Here is a 21,856-nt window from a genome sequence, read left to right on the forward strand (position 1 = left end):
GGATCCAGATTCAAGACTAAAGACTTCAGTAGCTGAAACAGCTCTACACTATAAACACAAAGTTTCTGAAGCAAGCGGCTTCTTTTATCCTTGTCATCCTTTTATCTTGACAAAACCTGCAACCGGCTACGGAAGCAATCACTATACGTGAAGGATTAAATAAGATCGACTGTCCTTTGCTGTGATATCGGTTTTTTTGTTTCACTAAACCTTAGAGTAAGCAATTGGTAGATTCTGTTTGAGATAGATAATGCAAGAATTACACTTAGTTTGCTGCTAACCAAAACTGTTAGTAAGATGACACATTCCAGCACGGAAAAATTTTACTCTTGAAACCCAAAACAAAAGCTACGAATTTTTAACTCTTTGTATTTCACCTGGCTGCTAAATTTGCTTGATGTCAACAATCCGCACTGACTGGCAGTGAATTTTCACTTTGGTAGAAAGATGTTTCTACAGTATATCTCTTTTCTACAATTAATCTGCTGCTCTTGGATTCAGTAACTCTAAACTATACACTGAAAAATCTAGATCCGTAAATGGCAATTAGAACAATTTGATTTTCGATAAAACATATTTCTTTACTGAGTTAAGACTGACCAATCTCTCTTCAGCTAAGATTCTCGTTTCTAGTTGTTTCTGAAAAGCGTGCGCCTTGACAAGATGCACTCTTCAAATATGGCGATTTTGGTATTTCCTGTAAACAAAATCGTCGCACATAACACCTCAAAGTAATTAAGGCTGAAGCTGTTTACATGTAAACTTGACATGCTGAAAGCCAGAAAGCTGGCCTCGCTAATCGCTCTAATTAATCTCCATAGTTGCTTTCGGTGTAACGATTACTTCAGACCACGCCCTGTTCGAAATGTCGAAGTTGTGAACAAACAATGTTGTCAACCGGAATCGCCTATTTAAATAACACCATGCAATTAAAACCTTCGCTTTTATTACAGAAAACTGCTAAACAGTCTAAGGGAATGCTAAAAATGCGCGATTAAAGTTTACTGCGCTTCCAAAGGATCGTGGAGTCATGATTTTAAGTCCGGAAGTACCGCAATACACATTCTGGAGGTCCTACATGATGTGCGGAACAATTAAGTTCTTGGACGACAGTGATAAATAAGAACATGTTATCAGTTAATTTCAAGGAAGCCTTAGCACAACGGCAAGCTGATGAAAATAGCAGAAAGTCACCGATGCAAAGTTATTTTTTATAACGTATTTTTTTGTCCAGAGATTTACATGAAAAGCATCTTACAACGTCACGATGGTCGAGGTAACAGGGAAAGCGTGCAGTTTGGCTTCTAGACATCACACTTATCTCGGCACGATAGCAAAATATTTTAATGAAGCAATCTACATTTGAATAGTTCAAGTACCATAAACAAAAAAGTAAAATATAAAAAGATTGCTATCTTTGAAGCTCATGGAGGCAAAGCCATTGAGTACGACCAGTCTCCTCTTGTCGTTTGTACAGAGTTTTGGCGAAAAGAAAACCCGCCTCTTGGCAGTAACGAGCCAATAAAAGCGACAATGGTAAAAAGATTACCGTAGGGACTATCTAATCAAACAATAACCAAGACACACTACTTTACAAAAGAGACTGATTATAGTTATCAGCTTTACAATGTCATGAGATATAGGATCTGAAATGTATCTTATTCCATTTCTAGTTCGTTTCACTTCTTGCTTTATTACTATGTTGGTTTGCCGATTAGTTGTCTAGTGATCTTTGAAACATCTTGGAGAGTAGAGTATCAATCACACAGATGGCAGTCTATACTACAAGCAATCTTGCCGAATATTTTATTGTGCTACAGAAATGTTTTTGTAATTCTGGCGGCCTGCTTAACAGGGAGACCAATTGTAGAAATTCTGAGCGAATTTTACCTAAATTAGACTGATTCCATGAACGATAGCTGAAAATTAGAGCAACGATAAAGCAAAAGAATTGAGGAGAATTAGAGAAGGAAGCGGTAAAATAAAGAGGAATGGAAACGTTTGAACAGCGATAAAGCGGTCACTAAATTGTGGTGAAATAACGCGGAAATTCTAGTTTCAAGATATTCGACGGAATGTCGCAGAGCATAAAAAAGATGCCGAAAAAACGAGCAGACAGTTCTTCCTTGTCATGTCTTCCTTCAAAGTTAATGAAGTTTTTAAATGAATTGCACTGTTAGTCTTTGTTTGCATCGAGCTCTATGGATACCAATATGAGCACGAAGAACTGTCAATCGATATGAGCAAAGTGATTTGAATAAAATCAGGTTTTCAAACCTTACTTTTAGCAAACATTTGACTGACTTGACACTTTGTCTCGCTATTAATTAAGACTTTAGTGATAACGTCCATTCACTAGGATCGCATTTTTAGTGGTGGAAAATTTACTTCAGTTTAGATATTATGTATTCTCTTTTGAGAGCAGATTTTTGCGTGAAACTTTGCTCGTATCACAAAGAAGTTGGATGACACATTGAATTTTCACTACCTTCGAAAACAAATAGAGTCTGGTCAATGTTTAGACAATGCTTCCTCGCTACTGGATGGTGAAAAACAATTCCTACAATTAGAAATGAGTCAAATTATATTAAGAAAGCATTGTTGACAAGAATTTGGAAGTCTACAAGAGAATAATTGCGGCTGCTTCTCTTGATTGGTTGAGGGAATTATTTTGAGTACTATTTTATCCAGTCTGAGTCAAAACGTCAGTTAATCTTTGTGAATTTGAAAGTTTCCGACTCATTAGCAAAGGAAATTCGCGGGTGATAAAATATTTCGAATACCTTTAATCAATTCTTGAGTAAATTTTTCGGACAAAAAGTACAGGTCTGTCGAAGACAGGTGTAACTTTTATAGAAGCTCAGGAAGTCGTTCAATTTTCCACACCCTTACACCAGCACACGACACTCAATATGCCTGTCAACTCCAACGGTAACCAATCAGAAGCGCCTATCGTCATAGCTCCGCCACATTGAAAACAAGAACACGAATTTCGCGCTGACAGTACCATGACGTTGAAGAAGCGAACGGTTCGCTGGAAAAAACGTCGCTCTTGAATTTTTCTTCGAAAACAACATTTAGCCTCGGGGCATATTTTGAACGCTCATACGATTGGTGACGTTCTGGTGTTATGGAAATTAGAAGTAGCACGGCGTTTTCCGGTAGTTTAGCTGTAATCTTAAGCTTACTACTTGTCGTAGGGCAATTCAAAGCTACTGTCTCATGCGGCGGCTCCAGAAACGCTTATGATAAAAAAGCACCAAGAAAACCTCTCATGAAAAAAGCGTCTATTCCAGATCTTCCTGAGACCAGTATGCAGGCAAGCGGACCAGCAAAAGGAAAGATAACAAAAAATTCGCCGGCGTTTGACAAACTAAAACCGTGTTACAACGGTGACATTATTTTTAAAGACGAAGAAAGAACTGGCGAAGATCGCATGATGTCGAAGGTAGAACGTCTTTCATTTGTTTATATTATATATTTTACCTTTCATCACTGTCAATGCTCGGCGTGTAGCTTCTTGTGAGGTTTATGTACACTAGATACGTAAGCATGCGCGATGTTCATTCATTCTTGCAATCAGCAAAACGAGGGTGAGAAATGAGCGAATTTTACTATAATTTGTTGATTCCTCATTAGAGATGCAGAGAGAAATTGACCAACCTGTCGGATTTGGTGAAAGCACAGTGGCCAAAAGTAAAGCTTGTGGTAACAGAAGCTTGGGATGAGCAAGGCAGTCACTCCAAAAACTCCCTCCATTACGAAGGTAGAGCTGTAGACCTCCGACTGTCCGATAGGGATAAGTCTAAACTTGGACTTTTGGGGCGGATGGCGTGGGAAGCGGGCTTTGACTGGGTTTTCTATGAGGATGAGAGACATATCCACGCTTCTGTCCGTGAAGGTAAATATTGTTAATTGAATTCGTCTACTTTGATCCGAGCTTAACTTAATGACTTCATATCATCAACTCTGCAAGGTAATCCCCGGCTTAAGTGAATTTCAAGGGAATTACCTTAAAATTTTGGTTCAGTTTGAAAAAGTCATGCCTTCTTTCTGTTTGTACTCGCATAGATCTATCGTTTGCAAGTGGGTTAATGTTTTGGTTTGTTGGAGTAATAGCTTTTGCACCGCCCTCAAGGTAACACGCAAATCCAATTTTAGGAATACAATAGAAGTATGCTTAGCCATTCCGGTCTCAATAACAAAAATTATTTTCGCTTTGCCCCTTCCTGTGAAAAAACCACCTTTCACCAAAACAAAGTTAAGTCCTCGTGTTTCGTTACAAAACGTTAAGCAGCAATTAATTGGTTTGTTAATGATCGTACGCCCTCACGCCCTTGACTGGGTGTATCAATATCTCTCGTGGAGAAAGAAAATAGAACGATTTATAAGCTTATTATTATTTTTTTATTTTTCTAGATGGTTACGCAGAAAAAGGGTTGGATGGGTGTTTTAGCGCTGATTCCTCTGTGAAACTTGAAAGTGGCGTTGATTTACAACTCCGAGACCTGAAAATTGGTGACAAAATTCAAGTCATGAGTCGAGAGGGAAGAATTGGCTTTAGCGAGGTAATGGTATTCGCTGACTACAAGCCAAACGTCACCAAAGTTCCGTACATTTTAATTGAAACCGAAAAGCCATCGAAAAAGCTCTCTCTAACATCATCTCACCTCATATTCACCAGCAACTCCACGGCTACAAAGTTTAAAGCAAAACAGGCTGGCTCGGTCGTGCCTGGCGAAATTGTTCTGGTTTCAAATGGAAGCGAATTAGTTTCCTCACTAGTACGAAGAGTTTCTCTTGTCGAACGTACAGGAATGATAGCTCCCGTGACCATCGAAGGCAATTTAATAGTGGATGAAGTGCTGTCTTCATGTTATGCTAAGATAATGGACCACGATGTGGCACATATGGCATTTGCACCACTGAGACTAGCATATACTTATGCATTTAATGCGTGGAGCACGGAGGGATTTATCCAGCAAGGAATGCACTGGTATCCACAAATACTGATCGAAATTAACAGAGCACTAAGTCTCTACAAACTTTCTTGAATATCGAAACCGCTTAGTGAATTGATAAGAAGGGATTATATTCTTTTTAGAGTTTTCGCGAACTGTCTGAACTCTGGACAACTTAAACATAATGAAGTGTTTTTAAGAAGAGAGTAACAGAGGCGAGTTCTCTAAACGAGTAGGTTTCGTGCTTTGGCGCAAGTTTCTTGTGGATCTTTGATTATTCATTTGTCTCCACAACAAAGCAATTTCTTGCCGCGTCCTTTAAGTTCGAGTTTCCTTTTTGGCAACTTCAACTTTTATAATCAGAGTTTATTGAATCGAGTAGCGTAGCTAAAGTAATGGTAACCACGTACCAGTGTATTATTATTATTATTGAAATAAATTAACAACTATTTATGCCTTTCATGTACAGTAAAATAGTTTTGTATGGTGTGTATAGTGCATGACGGCTGGTAACCGATGTATGAAAGAGAATGAAAATATTTGTACAAAGTTAACTCTATTATAGCAGGTCCTATGATTTTTTTACAATGAAAACTAATTCATGACTGTAACAGACTAATATCATAACCTTTAACTTATAATTTGGCAGTGGAGAAGTCTGAAAATCTTCTATAAAATATGTTGAAATAATTTAAAAGAAAAAACAAAAGATAAGAAAAAAAAGAGCAACAAGCAATGAATATGGAAAAATGAGATGTATTATTCGGTTAACGTAGGTTTAATTTATCTAAGGAAAGATGAATCCAGTAACTCTTTGAACACTATGTGTTAAGATGTAACATTCTTAAACGCCTATTCTGAGCGTTGATGTACCAAATATTTGTTTTGTCCAAGGTAAATTTGTAGTTTCCGACACAGAAATTGTGATTGCCTTTCAACTGGTAGTGTATGAATGACAGAAATTTAATATATCAATATTCTTGTGTACAGAAGAATCTTATTATACTTTGTAGGACAGATTTTTTGGAAACTTGGTTTAGTCATTTGGCCGTGGCTTTATATTATACGGTTAATTTGGCTTAAAGGTTAGTCATGTCTTCAAACAGGAAGATTTTGGAAGAAGTATTGTCTAAAACTAAAGAATTACAAAAAATGATTATGTTTATGAGAAGTATTAAAATTTGTTGCAATGCAAACATTTGTTGTGTAATTTTTATTGCTTAAAATATAGCTCTTTACCCTAGAGGTCATCCCTTTGACTTCTCCTTAAATTCAAACATTCCGTTCTTCTTTAGGAGAAGAGGAAAGTAAAAACGAAAATTAAGGCAAATGGTCTTGTGCTATTAAAGCAACTCAAGAACAAATCGGGCCCCTTTACCATATCCCTATCTTGGGTGTTATGCCAAGCCAACGTAACTAGCTTTGACTGCAAGCTGTACTGTGCCTTCATGAAACATATGAGTCGGCTTTCCTGTCAAAACTGACAGAATTAACAAACTTGTTCTGCCAAAAAATGTGGGCCCCTCACTCAACTACTGATCGATCTCTTTCAGTGTGAAAGGTAAAGTAGAAAGCAATGAAGGTATAACAATTTTCAATTATCTTTTTTACTCTTTTCAGTCTGCCAGAATTAACCAAGTGAAAATATTCAAGGTATGATGTACATGTAAGAGAATGAAATGTCGCAATAGACTCGTCTGCAACAGTACGTTTGTACTTCAGTATGTTATCTGTAGATTGAACGTCGAAGGCTGAGACAAACATGCACGCTAAAAGGGTGGCTTTTTTCAAAAAAAGTTTCTGGCCATAGACCCAAATAAGAACAAACATGAAATTGACCCTCAAGTTTTAAATAAATTGCCAAATGTGCTTTGAAAACACGATCACGCCCATTGATAAATTAATTCACACTCGATTTTCGAGTGTGAACTTTTATTTTAGAATATTTAGAGAAGGAAGTATCTTACTTGCTTCATGCTCACGCATGTTACCGCAAAAACTGAATAATCTTACATTTTTGTCTTCATCAACAATTTCCTCGCAAAGATTTCTTCTGGAGGCGTTGAACAATATGGCATGCGAAGAATTCTTTAACCTCGCGTTTAAGGTGTTAAGTGGTTTTTAACATAAACAGATTTTGCGGTCACTTTAAGATCCGCTAGCGATAACAGAAATGTTTCTAAACACCTACTGCCCCAATTAACGGGGCTGTCAAGATATCTGACACGCAAGGAAACCAAGGTGTTGACAACCACGAAAGAGGCTGTTAATTGAGGGAAATTGAGGTGGTTTCAGTAATTTGATTTAGCTCTTTTCTGACATGATGAAATGGGTACTTAAGTTTGTTCTTAGACAGTTTGTTAGAAAACTGAGCCAGTTTGCGTGATCCTGCGGTATATAGGATACGCGAAAGGCAAACGATATTTTTTTTTTATCAAACACGAAAGAACAGACAGACGGTTTCCCAAAAATGTTGATTAAAAATCAATTAACAGATAGCGATACTTAATTGAGGGGGAAGACTTTTTTTTATTAAATTAAGTAGGACAAGGATCAGTTGAAAGCTTTGATTTCCTGCGAGCCGTGATGAATTTAATCGATGACTGACTCAAGATGTTAGTGAGTGTGGGTGGATATGAGCTGGACTGGAGTGCAAGTCACTGACGTGTTATAAGACGCTGAGAGAGCTAGTAAACAAAAGATACCACCTTGCTACAGTACTCCCACTCACTCAGTTTGCAATTCAGACGATGTGATCAAATACATTTGCTTGCAGTCACGGAAGAGATTATCTTAGCCAGATTTGAAATTGTTTATAAGAAGTTAAATTGATCGGTGACACTGAAATAGCAACGAGTGGAAAAGATATAAACCGCCTAGAATCAGGTTGAACCATTTTCCGTGGTTTACCTACCCTGAGTTACTGATAACATTGACGAGTGAATTCAAAACATACTCGAGTAAACCCGTGGGAAAAACGATATACGTTCGGTGAAATGAAAACCTGTTTCGTGTTTGCATCAGCCAGAAAAGCCGGAGATCTATGTACTTCTAGTCAATGGAGCACGTCTAGTTCATTGTTTTGCGGGTAAATAAACGTTTTCTAAGAGCAGAATCCCAACAGGATTAGAAGTAGTTTTTGTAACTGATGTTGCATAATTCAGTGTTCTGAGTAGAAAATGTAAAAGGGCACGACATTTCTGTTTGAATTAAACTAAAGTTAACAACTGCTTAATAACAAACATACAAAATAAACTAAAAAAAACCGATTTTCTGCTTAAGTCCCATAAAAGATGCCGCTAAATGGTTAAATAGCAGTAAACAATTTAATCCGAATGATTAAAGCCTACACTATTTAAGCGAATTAAGGTTATTTGAAATGACTCAAATAGCAACCAAAACGTTTTCAGAGCTGTTGGCGCTTGAATCAGTTCCGCAAGATAAAAAAGGAGGAAATTGGATTTCTAAATAACTTCTTCCTAAATCTGGAAGAAAAACTTCGACTCTTTATATTATATACTCACTAAATTCAAGGGCGGTTTTGCAGTTTTTTATTATTATACCTTAAAAAGTCTTAAATGTTACGAGATATTTCCCAAGGAGGAAGAGGTATAGATTTTAGTTTTAAAACTGAGATATCACTAAGATTTGTGACCGAAAAGCGAATCATATAGGTGCAGTTAAACCCCGGCTGCGATTGGAACAAATTGGCCTCAGCAAATTAGCTTTAATTCTAAAGGTTCGTACAGCAACATATTTAGAAGTTCCTCTTTTTGGTAATCTCTAAATACGCAAAGGAAGTTGAGTTGTCCAAACGCTATTGGCTGTAACTCGTATATGACAATCAGCCCTTCACGAAAGTTTCGGGTTCTGCTTGAATGAGTCAAGACCAGAAATAAATCCACACGTTTCCGAACCATGCAAGTATTGATACTTTTTTTGGGTGCATTTAACTTCCCAAAGTCTCCTGTTGTTTAGGAGTGGCTTGCTGCTGATTGCCTACTTTTTCTCACAGCAAGAAATGTCTAAATCGCAGATACTCTTGTTTTTTGGCCATTTTCTTTTTAGCTTAAGAAAAAGCAAAAGCAAACTGCGGTGATAAACATAAGAAAATATATAAACGTATTTCTAAAAAGAACTATAACATTTAACTTGACTTTTCGTATGTTCCACTAGCAGAAATTTAAATGTAGAATAAGTAGCTAATAGCGAAAGAACAGATGACATATGGTAGGAAAATTTGCATATAAATAAAGCATGCAAGCTTAAAAAGGTAAAGTTTTTCACTGCTGTCATTTTCATTTAGGGAAGTTCTAAATCCCCAATCAGCAGTCTCCTTTATCTTGCAGTGGGTGATTAAAAGTTTAATTCTCTGTTCCCATGAAATCCATACGGAACGCGGAAGATTAAGTCATGGCTGAAAACAACGTAGCACAGTAAGTGCCAGCCGAATTCTTCACGTATCGACCTAAAGGTGATGATACACGAGACGATTCGGAACGACGATTTTTAGCGCTACACAGCGTTGATACATTGTGGCGACATTGTCTCGAACGGTTACAACGTTGTTCCAACATTGCAACGCTGTGTAGCGCTAAAAATCATCGTTGCGAATCGCCTCGTGTAACATCACCTTTAGGTCGATACGTGAATAATTCGGCTGGCACTTACTGTGCTACGTTGTTTTCAGCCATGACTTAATCTTCCGCGTTCCGTATGGATTTCATGGGAACAGAGAATTAAACTTTTAAACTGGCCTTGACAGTCTAATATATGCAGCGAATGTTTAAGGAAGGGGTGTTTATAGGAGTAGGGCGTGAATAAGCCCAGTCACACATTTTTGTCAGTTAAAAATTAGTCGACTCGAAAACTTAAAACATATTAGCTATACACTCGCATTGCAGTTATAACTGAGCATCGTGAATGATCGTAGAACTGCAGCCCTTCAGGTAAAAGCTTTTTCGGCTGTCACCGTCGTGAGCAAGGCATAAAAACACATGACATTTTGCGGGTGGTTTTAGCCCCAGTCATTTTCAGTAATAGGACAAAACCATGAAAGGGACCCATTTTAGATCAAAATAGCTTATTTGACTTCCTATGGTTTCAAGGTTAACAACGCTAAGGTATTCTACTTTCAACAAAAATGTTCTGCCTTCGTTTGACCAGTTGAAAGTAATTGTATCAACTACGTTATTGAGATCTCAGTACCGGAACAGTACTGGTACCCACGCAATTGTAGAAGAAATTTGTGTCCCACGCAGATTTAATTTTTAAAATTATGTTCCCAGTTCTTAACTCGCGTATTTCATGGTGTTTCCATGCCACCTGGCATCCTACAGTGAAAGAAACTATAATTTGAGTTAGTTGCGCGGCACAACAGCACGTGCTTTGGCCTTGAACTATTGTGTCCGGTCAAATAAGCAAGGTGTAAGCAGTTTCTCGTTAAGACAAACGATTTCCTCTTTGGTTTTGCTGATACCAATTACGCAATACAAGAGATGACCTCCGTTGCGCAATTACACTAAGGCCTTACATGGGTTCTTCCAAGTTTGTAAACTTTTACTGTGGCTATTTACACCGATCTAGAGACTGATATTTATCTCTTTGAACTTGTCTAATCCGTAGATCATAAGTGAAAAAATTCGGTCACATGAGAAAACGTGTTTTCTGAAGTAAACTTGACTTTACTAGAGTAAAAAAACCCAAGTGTGACCACAGCCCGATTTACGACATGATTGCTAACATCGTTCACAAGTGAACGGAAGAAACAGACGCAACCTTTAAGTGCAGTGCTTTCAAAATTCAAACAGACCTTTTTGACATTTTAATGGAGGCCTTTTAACTTTTAAATAAGGGATCGTAGACGCCTATACTCAGTTTCGTACGTTCTGAGTACATGTTCGTAAACCGGCCGGGGTAAACTATTCTCGTGTAGACAGAAGTGGTTCGCGCATTATTTTGTATTCCTTTGCAAACTTAAACAAATCCATGTGGACATCTACTAAAGTTGGTCATATCTCGAATGACATAAGAGGGATGTAAATGGACTCGAATTATACTTTTGTACTTATTGCAAAGTTTCGATCTGTGCGCCCCACGAGCATTGGTTACTTTTTCTACTCAGGCTTTGCGCGCTAGGCATGTCGCGAAGAAGTAGCCTCTGCTCACAGAATACAGGGGTTATTGTTTTTCTTATATTCCTTATTACTGTATGTGTAGGAATACTAAGGGCACTTTCCATTTGTCAGAACTGACCGGCCAGGGGCCGTTAACAAAACCAGCATCGGATTGCTTGGATCGGATAGGATTGCGGATCGGATCGGACTTCCGGATCGGATACTGGTAATTCGCCTTAAATTCAAAGTTACACTGAAAGTGATTGCTTGTTGGTTGTTATACTACTGCGAGGGACTCGGCTCAAGCAGATAGGTATGAGAAGACTTCTTGTTAATGAAAATAATGTAAGTGAAATTTGAAGAGGTCATTCGCTTGTTGACAACAAGTCGTCGCTATCATACCTTGTTCATTCCCGCGATTTTCTTAAACGTCTCCTCTAAAAAAAAACATTCAACTTAGGCTCAGTGAAAAACAACACTAACTCAGAAGAGAGTAGAGATGGAAAGAAACAAAAAATCAGTGCAATGAGAGATACTTACACCTCTCTCTGCTCTTAGATTCGTGCGATGTCACGTGACCTAGCCTCTTTTTGAAAATTATAATCGTATGAAGTTATGCAACAGGAAATTTCCCAGCGCAGTTCAGTTGAAAATAATTCTTTGCGATGATGTTCAAGCTGATGGTGAATTTTAAGCCTGGTGATACATGAGAAACGATTTTTTTTATTAGTGACACAGGCAGCTCGGAAGAAAAAATCTGAGTCGAACCAGTGAATAGTCCAAACGTGTCTGGACTAGTGATATGTCAGACTCCTAGCTGTTGTGAGAACTCGAATTTCTTATTCCGAGTCACCTGTGTTATTATTAAACACAGCTTTTCTCAAAATAATTCTGCTTCACCAAAAGCGAAAATACCAGTCCGATCCGATCGGATCCGGAGTCCGATCCGATCCTAGTTTTGTTGACGGCCCCTACCAGGCCATTCCCGTCGTAATGAGAATTTCACTTTTAACCGGCAAAGCTATCCAGTCAGATCAGTCAAATCCTAAATACCATGTACGAAGGAAATCGTTTTCCATAAGTAACTCTTGGAAAAAGCCTATTTCATTTTTCAAAATGAGCGGTCCGGCCGGCCAGTTCTGCATGAGTTCTGACTTTTTGGAAAGCACCATAGTACGCATGCATGCATAAAAAAGAATGAGAAAACAACAGAAAAAATCAAATAACTAAAGCGTAAAGGAAAGGAAGTAGAAGAAGTCCCGTTAGCACATGCACAGAGCGTACATGAAACAATGAAATTTTTAAAAATGTTAGGGGACTTTGTAGCCGCTCCTTCCTGCTCAAGTGCAAAGACAATATGTGGTCGCATACATGAAGAGAGGCCCGATCAAACCAACATGGCGGCAACTATTCGGAAGGAAACATCTTGGAGACGACGTTGGAAACCAGATATAAACTCTCAAGCGTGGAAGCCATTCATCATTTCAGGCAACATATTTCTAGTAAAAACAATGTTTGTCGAGACGGAGTGTTGTTATGAATTCTGCTTGTGGGATTTCAGTACTATGTGGTACGAAAAGGTTGTGCAGGACAACTTCAGAATAAGGGCAAAGGTATGAAATTGTGTTTTCTGATGTCATTTTCTTGACAGCGTGTGTCTTTCTTTATGTCATTGGAGTAAATGGATCTGAACACTACATATGATTCTGTCCAATGTCTATGATATTCGTTAAATAATTTTTAATTATTTTTAAAGATCAAGCTTCCCAGTTCATTACAGTGAAACCTCCCGTCCGTAACCGACCACGGGCCACCCAAAAAGACCCGAATTTTAATAGTGGTCAATTTCGAGAAAAGAGAAAAGGACCAGAAAGTGATGTCATGACTACCTGTTTTAATGTCTGTGCTTCTAGTTTTAAATGGTATTCACCAATCACAGAAATCTGAATGGAAGACAAGGCGTCATGTGTTATGACTCTACTGCATGATCGCCAAGGGCTCTTTCCATTTAACCCAAAATTCCGGAAATTTCGGTTGTTACATTTAATGGAAGGGTTCATTTTGACTTGGTCCGACCAGAATTTTTGGAATCAGCTTTGAAGGTGATCCACTTTGACTGGTCTGGTCATTTTGGCCTGACCGAAATGTCCCTTTCCATTCGACAAAATTGTTGTCCCCAGTACCGCTCTTTTATATCCTGGTTACAAGAACAATAACCAAATGCGCAGTGGCTTGGGTCGGGTCTGTGCAAACGGAATGTACCATGCCATTGGGTATGTGGAATGTCCAAAGTTTCAAACTGGAATTTTTTTTGAATGGAAAGCACCCCAAATCCTCCCTTTGCAGCAAAATCTTCAATTCCACAATTCTGTATAACTATCTTTGCAATTCTCTCAATCTGAATGAAGTTCAAGTTCAACTTTAGGCTTGATTTCCGCAGCCTTCTCTGTCCTCCCCGAGAAGAGATGGCTGGACGCATGAGTGACCTATTGTGTCTGTGACATAAATTCAAAATTTAATTTATGCATCATTATGAAACATCAGAAATTGGAAATGTCATTAAATACTGAACACACGTTGTGCTTCGCCGTGTCTTTGCTTTGGTATTTGCCATAAAAATTAGCAGAAACACTTACATTGATCTTGCATTACTGATGGACTTGACAGTCGTCTCTTTCACGTTAGCTGTCAACAACCATCATTGCAAACTGGATAATAATTATTATTGATCCAGTTCTGGTTGGTTGAATTTCAAAAATATATCTGCTATTTGCCACCTTCTCTAAGCTACTACTTTTGTTTGTAAATATTTGAGGTTTTAAGCTTAAAACGCCCTAAAACACGATCGCACGCCACATCAAACAACACCTTTGCATCTGCCGTTTGAAATCTGCTCCAGGAAAATAAATTTATTGCCTGCTCAAATCGAGCAGGCAACGATCTGATTGGTGGTAATTGACAATAGCAAACTCGTGCGTCCAGCTGTCTGTTCGGGGGAGGAGTGTGGGCTCTTTTCCCAAACAGCGGCTCGTAATCAAGCCTAGTCAAAGTTAAGTTTACAATTTTTCATGTGTATGACTGCATTAATTTGTAGCTGAAAAGTATTTTCAGTCACTGTAGTGCTTTTTCAGGTTAGAACACCTCTTAAATTGGACTCCATTTTAATCTATGTCATGGGCAAATATGTTCATATATCATTCCCATGACAACAAACTGCTAAAATAACCAGAACAGTTAACTGGATTGTGGCGTGGTATTATTGGATGTGGTGGCAAAAAATTAAAAACCTGATATGTTCTTATGTGTCCACTGAGGTCTACTGGTACAGAAAATTACTTCTTTTATTAAAAAAAGAATATGCCCATTTGAACAATTGTGTCAAATAATGTAGTTGAAAATCGTGAAAGGAGAGAAACCCATTCCCATTTTTATTGTTTATTCCTTTCACTGTGGTTAAATCCCAGTCCCAGTGCAGTAAATCCCATTTTCTCAGTACATAAAAAGGCAAATCCCAATTCCCATTTTACCCTTTCACAACCCTTTTTGGTAGATTGATGTAAGTGGGGATTTTTTGCAGTATTCAAAACTAATGTTTCTCTTTTTCGTGTTATATCATTTAATGCTTTCTGGAAATTTTTATGGCTCAGAAATTCGACATGGGATTTTTTGGGTGTTAATTGTGTTTCAGGTATTTTTTTGGGTTTTGTTGGAAGCCCCGGGGATTTTTTTGGGTTTTGATTTTTGCCTTCATTTGACCATCCCTGTCACTTGAAATCCGAAGTACCCTTCCTTGGCTCATGAGAAGAAACATACGGCAGGTGAAGTCTCCTTCCCGCCTTCCTTTGCGCGCACATCTTCATCGAGAGAGAGAGACGTCTAGGTACAAGGCAGTCACATCTTCATGTCCTGCATATTATGTCCTTGTGTCCCATAGCTTACATCTCCATGCCCTGTATCTTTAAGTCCCCATGCCTCAAGTCCCTGTTCACTTATCCTAATGTCCCCATTCATGTCCTAGTTCTACTTTTAGGAAAAGCCATGACTTTAACATGTTCATTTATTTCTAACAGGACCTTAACCCAAATGTTGAAGCAAAGCTTTCATTCTTGCTTAAATTTGTGCAGAAGAGTATTGAAGAAGACAAGGAAAGAGAGGAAACATCATTTACAATAAATGAGGTCTGTTAATAAAAGCTGGCGCACATACGACATACATTTTTTGTGTATGAAAAAAAAACCAACATGTTTTTGATAAGTAAAATGTATTTTGTTGCTTATGATTGATACTGTTTTATGCATTGTGGTCTTTCAGTGAGTTACGGGGCTTGAGCCAACTCACGTTTTGTTGACGCCTTTTAGGTCTTGGTATTTGCAATTATTTCGTTAACTACAAGCTCTAATTTTCACTTTGGCACAGCAACAATTTAACTGACTAAAGTTACGAGAAAATGGGCAACAAAAACATGCAACTTGTTTTGCAACAAGGGCATTAAATCGGACCCTAACAACTACAGGCCAATATCTGTAATCCCTATGATTTCGAAAGTTTTTGAAAGAATTGTTTATAATCAACTTTTCCATTATCTAGATGGTAATAAATTGCTACCAGGTTGCCAATCAGGGTTCCGTTCTCTACATAGTACACTCACGGCTTTGCTTGAGGCAACAAATGCTTGGTCAGTAAACATCGACAATGGCCTTCTAAATGGCGTTGTCTTTATTGACCTTACTAAGGCATTCGACACCATTGATCATGAGATCATCTTGCGTAAGATGTCATACTTGGGTGTCGATCAGGCAGCTATAAAATGGTTCTCGGTGTACTTAAGTGGCTGAACCCAAAGATGTAATGTCAATGGCAAAGTATCATCTGCTCGTACCCTCAGTTGCAGTGTGCCGCAGGGTAGCATATTGGGTCCTTTGCTATTTTTAATTTACATTAATGATCTTCCCAACTCCCTGTGGGGCGCCGTACCAAGAATGTTTGCCGATGACACCAACCTTACGTTATCTGCTAAGATGTTAACAGAGCTTAAGCTAGCTCTAACCCCTGAATTAAATAACCTTAGCTGTTGGCTGAAAGCTAACAAGTTCAGTCTAAATGTTGCTAAAACAGAGCTAATGATTATTGGATCCAGACAAAGACTATCTGCCCAATGTGACGATGTAGAAGTCAGAATTGATGACCAAATTATCAAGAGAGTCGATCATACCAAATCCTTGGGTCTTACCATAGATGCTCAACTCTCTTGGGGTAAACACGTTGAAGAGATTTGCAAGAAAGTCTGTTCAGCTATAGGCGCCCTAAAACGTGTGCGGCCCTTTATATCCAAAGAAACTGCAATTCAAATTTATAACGCTTTAATTATGCCTCATTTTGATTACTGCAGCCCCGTCTGGGACTGTTTGAGTGGTTACTTGAGTGATAAGCTCCAAGAATTACAGACCGTGCAGCCAGAGTTATTACTAAATCACCCTTTGATGCGAGCTCAAACCACCTTCTCTCCACCCTCAGCTGGGAGAGGCTATCTCTTCGACGAAAGAAACAAAAAGCCTTAATGATGTATAAAACTATGAATGACCTTGCTCCAGAATATCTACAAAGTCTTTTCTCTCAACGTCACTCTGCTTACAACTTAAGAAACTCTGAGGGGAGGCTGACCCTGTCCAAACCAAGCACCAATTATTTGAAACGAAGCTTCTCTTACAGCGGGGCCATGTTATGGAATAACTTTCCCAAAAACTTAAAAAATGCTGCATCCGTTGAGCACTTTCAGCGAAATATCAAGAAGGTAGCTGATATATCGGATTTCCACACGGCAATTACGTAAAGCAGTTGTAATCAGTTTTAGTTTTTAGTTTTTAACTGATGATTTCCCGTGTTTAAATAAAGATTTACATACATACATACAACATTGCTGCAAAGGGAGTTGAATAGCGATGTTGCGCGTTTTGCCACTCATCAATCAAACCTGTCTTGAAACAAATCAGGCTGTTTCTGGTTGTGTAACGTTTTGACGTTACTCCCGTGTATGGCGTGACTTCCGCGTAATTTTGTCCAATCAGAAGTCAGTGTTCACGTAACTTTTACGGTACGGTTTGAACGCACGTGTGTGGTAAAACTCCAACTCGTTTCGCAGCAATGTTGCGAAACAAGTTGCACTGTTTTGTTGCCCGTTTTCCGTAGCTTAAGGATCAGAATTGCTCTTACTTAGTGAAATTTTAGGCCCAGTTATTTAAACAGAGTTTAGCTAGTGTTTAACAAAACCGCGTTCTAAACCATGTTGAGTTTGCCGAACGCTTTTATATAAACACGATTTATCGTGAACAGTTTCATGAAAGCATATGGCGTAGACTAGAAAAGCATTTGTCTTCTTAAAATAACCCACTATGCACGAGATTTTGAAGTCCAAAGATTTGCTAAACCGCGGTCTAAGTTAGACTTCGTTTAAATAACCGACCCTTAAAGTTTTATCCTGCAGGATGCTGCTTGTGACGATAAGCTTGTTATTAAAATGAAGACAAAATTGAATGCAGGTGTGCCGTTTGTTTGGGAATTTCACTGTTCAGTGGGAGAGAAGACCATGGTGAGTATCTACCTTAATTTGTAAAGTTGGTTTGTTGCAGCCTCGTTCCCAGTCGTCCTGGGCAAGTCACCTGTCAAGTTTGTCTTGTGAAGTCGCGCTATCGCGGTTTAATATCGCGGCTGGTGCCAAGCGTCCTCCGCTTACTCGGTTAGCGCAAATTGGCCTTGGGACGAGGCTGGTGTTTTTGAAATTTTGGAGCGTTGAAGCAGTATTGAAAAAATATATAATATTCTTGTGCGTGGAAACTAGTTTTTGCGTCATATATACGCGTTTCTGTCCTTGTTTGAAATAATAGAGCTAGGTATTTCTTAAAGTGTTAAACAGGGAAGGAAACTCAACAAGCGAATTGTGGGGGAGGCGGGATTTGCCAGCTTAGAAATCAAGTTTGTACTAAGCGCCATTCCCTCCTGCTCTACTGATCACACAAGAGCTGTTACGTTCTTTGAAGAAAGCACTTTTCTGAGTGTCAATGTATTTAGCACGAAAGTAATAATTTTGTAAAAACTAATGAAGTAAAGTTCCGACGTTTCGGCGACATCATGAGGCCATTATCAAGGAATGGAAATTAATGCGAGTTCGAGACGAGTTAAAGTACTCTAAATTTGCATGAATGAACACTGCTAGATTAAGACTTTTGTACGGATTGAATCCATTTGAACGTTCAAAGACGGTATTAATTGTTTGATGTAAAGGACATGGTCATATCCCGCCACTTCTGCCAAGGCCTTTTGTCAACTCGAAGGTTGCTGACCGGCAGCCATCACAGGTTTCTGCAGAAATGGCGGGAAATGAGGTGACCAGGGTAGTCATACCATTCAAAGACCAGGATTCAGCAAACCTTGTTAAGACTTAACCTTGTTAGGACCTCCACGAAAGTGAGACGAAACAACAACTGGTTAATCAACAGTGCGTAGTGTACCAGTGTCAATGTAACCTGTGTGATACAGGTAGCTAGCATCTTTTTACACGCGTGGATGGCCACAAAAGTAAACCATCTGTGCGCAAACACTATAATAAACACCACGCGGGCGCCGTCCTTGAGGACCTCCTGAACATGCAAACGGATTCCATCCGTACTAAAGTCTTTGTCTAGCTGTGTTCATTCATGTGAATTTAGAGTACTTTCACTCCTTTTGAACTCGCAAATAATTAATATTATTATACATCAGAGTCACTATGAAAAATCTGATTGGTCGAGAGCATTCAATCAATTCACAATAGCTTGTGAACTTGACATGATAAATGCAATATCTGCTGCAGTTATTGCATTTGTCATGTCAAGTTCAACGTCTGCCTGATTACCAAGCCCCTTGGAGTGTTCTCCTCATAAACAGAATGGCTGAACATAGACTTTAATTAATGTTATAAAGATTTTCCGTTAAGAATTTTTCTATTTTAATGTATACTTTATTCAGACAAAGGTTTTATTATTGTATTTTAAAATTTTTAAATGATCTTGGTTAAGCTTATCAGTGTCACTTTCACCTTAGTTTTGAAATAAAGCCATTTTTCAACAGATGAATGTCTTCTTTTGCCCATTGTTTAAAAAATGTATAATAAAACAATTATTGAATTCGGTTTTCGCATGATGTCATGAATTATCAAAACCTCGTGTCTGTATTATCTGCCTCAGCCTTTAGTCCAGGGCCATGTGTCCGAAAAATCGTTCTCGTGGGCATTTTATGAACATTGAAGTTTCTTTGTAGAAACTTACAGTTTAAATGGTGCTGAATCGAAAAAAAGTTGTCTCCAATTTTTTCAGAGCCATTTAGGCCTGTTTTATGCAAATTAGATATGACGTCATTATATAGCTGATGAATGACAAAAAAATGCCTTCAGTTTGATTCGCCACTTTTTGAATCAAATATAACAAATGCATTTACAACTGCAGTTTACATCACATTTTGACTGTTTCTAGGAATGAACGAATGGACCAAATGTTTAAAGCAAGATACACGGGTTTTCATTTCAGAAACATCTTTTCTTTTCTCCAGTTATTTACTACATCTTTTAATGAATCCCCTTTGAATTTACGAGTCCAATTCTCCAGCTTTTTAAAGTTCTCTTTCTGTTCTCTGCCGATTTTTAAACACCAGAAAATATATGGTATAATCCTGTCTGAGTCCAGCTAGGAAAGGCATGCGTTTTGATGGTCTCCCCGTGGTTTAAAACTCAACACCTTATTTGTTTTCAGGTTATTCTTCCTCTCTTATTTGATTTTAGTGTGCGAAGGCATATTTACGTGACGACTACTACTGTGTATTCGATTTATTTCGCTGACAGCACAGCTTTAGCAGAAATCTCTCTGTAGTCGTTTTCGTGGACAAAACGAATAGCAATATCGCTTTCCGCGTCTTCCGCCATTTTGTTCTGCGTCAGTTCGTGAAGGACGCGTGGCTCTGAGCGTGGGTCATCCACGCGGAACACATTCGTGCTATGTGATTGGATGTTGTCTAATCCCCCTTGGGATCTGTGGTCGTAAAAATAACTCGAGACGAATTACCTATGGAATAGGGTGTGTAAGGGGGATGCCTTCTCTGTCCCCTTTATCCTCTCTTGGCTCAAATACAATGCGATAGATTCTTGAAGGGGAACGTATGAAGCACACTCAGTCGTCACAGCATAACAGACTCTGCTCTAAGTGATTTGCATGTGGAGGCGTTTTTGAAGAGCGAAGCCGATTACACAAAAGTAATACTAGCATCCTTTGCGATGAACATCATCTGCCAGGAAGGTCGATAAAGTGAGCGAGGGACGAAACACAACTCAAGGACTTTTTAATCGCAATGGAAACCGACGGGCTTCAAGAGAGGCTTTTGCGATTTGACAAGGTCATGGAGTCTCCCTGTTACTATTAATTCAAGTTTGCACAAGACTACCTGAAGTTTGTGATGTGTATCCTGCTGTTCATACGCGCATCAAGAGAGGGAGACTGGAATCTTCACCTTGAGTCCCTCAAGGCGTTGGCCCGGTATTTCTTTGCTCAAGGCAGGCTGAGTTTTGCACGAATGGTACCACTATACATATTCAGCGCAGATGCACAGGTTTAAGATCGATGATCCCGATATTTGCCTTGAATTCATGCAAGAAAACTTGTATGACCGAGAAGGAGCGCCCATTCTGTGCAATTGGTCCGGACCATGCTATATAACACGTCACGTCGGGGAGGACACAGCAACCGGCAGCCATGACAAGATGTTTCCTTGTGGCACCAGAACTGAGTCGACTTGCGGCTCAAGCCGATGACATGGTGGGATTACAAAGAGCTTCATCATCACACCATCATGATTTAAGCGATGTGCTAACTAAGCGCGATAACGAGGAATGTACAGAAGCTTAAAGATGTGCTTAAAGTGAGTGACCCTTTCGCGATGGAAAGTCATCTGGTGAACGTCATCACAAAAGCAGTTATGCTAGGTTACATCAAGGAGGGAGTGCTAATGCAAAATGACATCGGCCAGGCATATTTTGGCACATTAGTTTGTTCAAGCAAAAATCGTCGAGGCCCCAAGAAAAAGGTACATCTCAAGTCATGGAAGTTTGCTTGGCAAACAAAGAAAAACAAAACAACTAGTGGAATCGCACCCTTAAAGGATGACAGAGCTCTCTTCACACGTTTCTTAGTTGTGATTCTCTCAAGGCCTGATCTTCACATGGAGGATACCATAAGAACTTTTAAGTTAGCTGAGTTTCCGAGTACGCCCTTCTCCTCTGATGGCAGTTTGCTACACTGCATTGCCAAGAGCAAGCTGATTAACATCCTAGAAGGCCTTCTACCCCATCAGTAGCCACAAACGCCTACAGTACAACCTCGCTTTCCAGACCCTTTCAGTACGCCTTTGGTAATTTTTTATGCCATTGCAGCAGTTCAGTCACTGGGAACGCCATCGTGGGTAAGAAACAAGCGTGAAAGCCATTTCATAGAAGCCGTTGATGCTAAGACTAATGTTTCCACCGACGTTCATGTTGTATTTGACCGCTACTAGATCCCCTACTCCTTAACGGAAGTAACGCGCCAGTTTAACGACTGGTTACAAACAGAGCAGGGATATACAGTGATTACTGTCGATGTTGTTATTGACAAGGCAACTATGAAAGATCTTTTAAACTGCAACCAGAATAAGGATGCACTGGCTATAATCCTTGCAACACAACTCATTGAGTGCAAGAAAGACTCGCAGATGATGTATGTA

The 21,856-nt window shown here is 39.0% G+C and overlaps 2 protein-coding genes across 2 annotated transcripts in view; both read left to right on the top strand.

The window, feature by feature from the left end:
- On the top strand, positions 1 to 6,157 carry LOC140930500 (indian hedgehog protein-like). Its single transcript, XM_073380218.1, has 3 exons — positions 1 to 3,448; positions 3,640 to 3,901; positions 4,420 to 6,157. The coding sequence occupies exons 1-3, from the start codon at positions 3,131 to 3,133 to the stop codon at positions 5,052 to 5,054; spliced, it is 1,215 nt and encodes a 404-aa protein (XP_073236319.1). The 5' UTR covers positions 1 to 3,130; the 3' UTR covers positions 5,055 to 6,157.
- Positions 6,158 to 12,399: 6,242 nt separating this feature from the next.
- LOC140930501 (non-homologous end-joining factor 1-like) overlaps positions 12,400 to 21,856 on the top strand; it is a 21,172-nt gene continuing 11,715 nt past the window's right edge. Inside the window, exons 1-3 of the mRNA XM_073380219.1 lie at positions 12,400 to 12,690; positions 15,148 to 15,255; positions 17,559 to 17,663. Of these exons, the coding sequence (XP_073236320.1) occupies positions 12,475 to 12,690; positions 15,148 to 15,255; positions 17,559 to 17,663 (429 nt within the window). The 5' untranslated portion in view covers positions 12,400 to 12,474. The remainder of the gene's footprint in view (positions 12,691 to 15,147; positions 15,256 to 17,558; positions 17,664 to 21,856) is intronic.

This window comes from Porites lutea, chromosome 3 (assembly GCF_958299795.1).
Source record: "Porites lutea chromosome 3, jaPorLute2.1, whole genome shotgun sequence".
NCBI classification, from domain to species: domain Eukaryota; kingdom Metazoa; phylum Cnidaria; class Anthozoa; order Scleractinia; family Poritidae; genus Porites; species Porites lutea.

Bases quoted from the DNA above. Each gene is read 5' to 3' on its own strand.
- LOC140930500 (XM_073380218.1), top strand. From the start codon at position 3,131: ATGGAAATTAGAAGTAGCACGGCGTTTTCCGGTAGTTTAGCTGTAATC. The intron at 3,449-3,639 runs GTAGAACGTCTT...ATTCCTCATTAG, and splicing joins AAGATCGCATGATGTCGAAG to AGATGCAGAGAGAAATTGAC. The intron at 3,902-4,419 runs GTAAATATTGTT...TTATTTTTCTAG, and splicing joins CCACGCTTCTGTCCGTGAAG to ATGGTTACGCAGAAAAAGGG.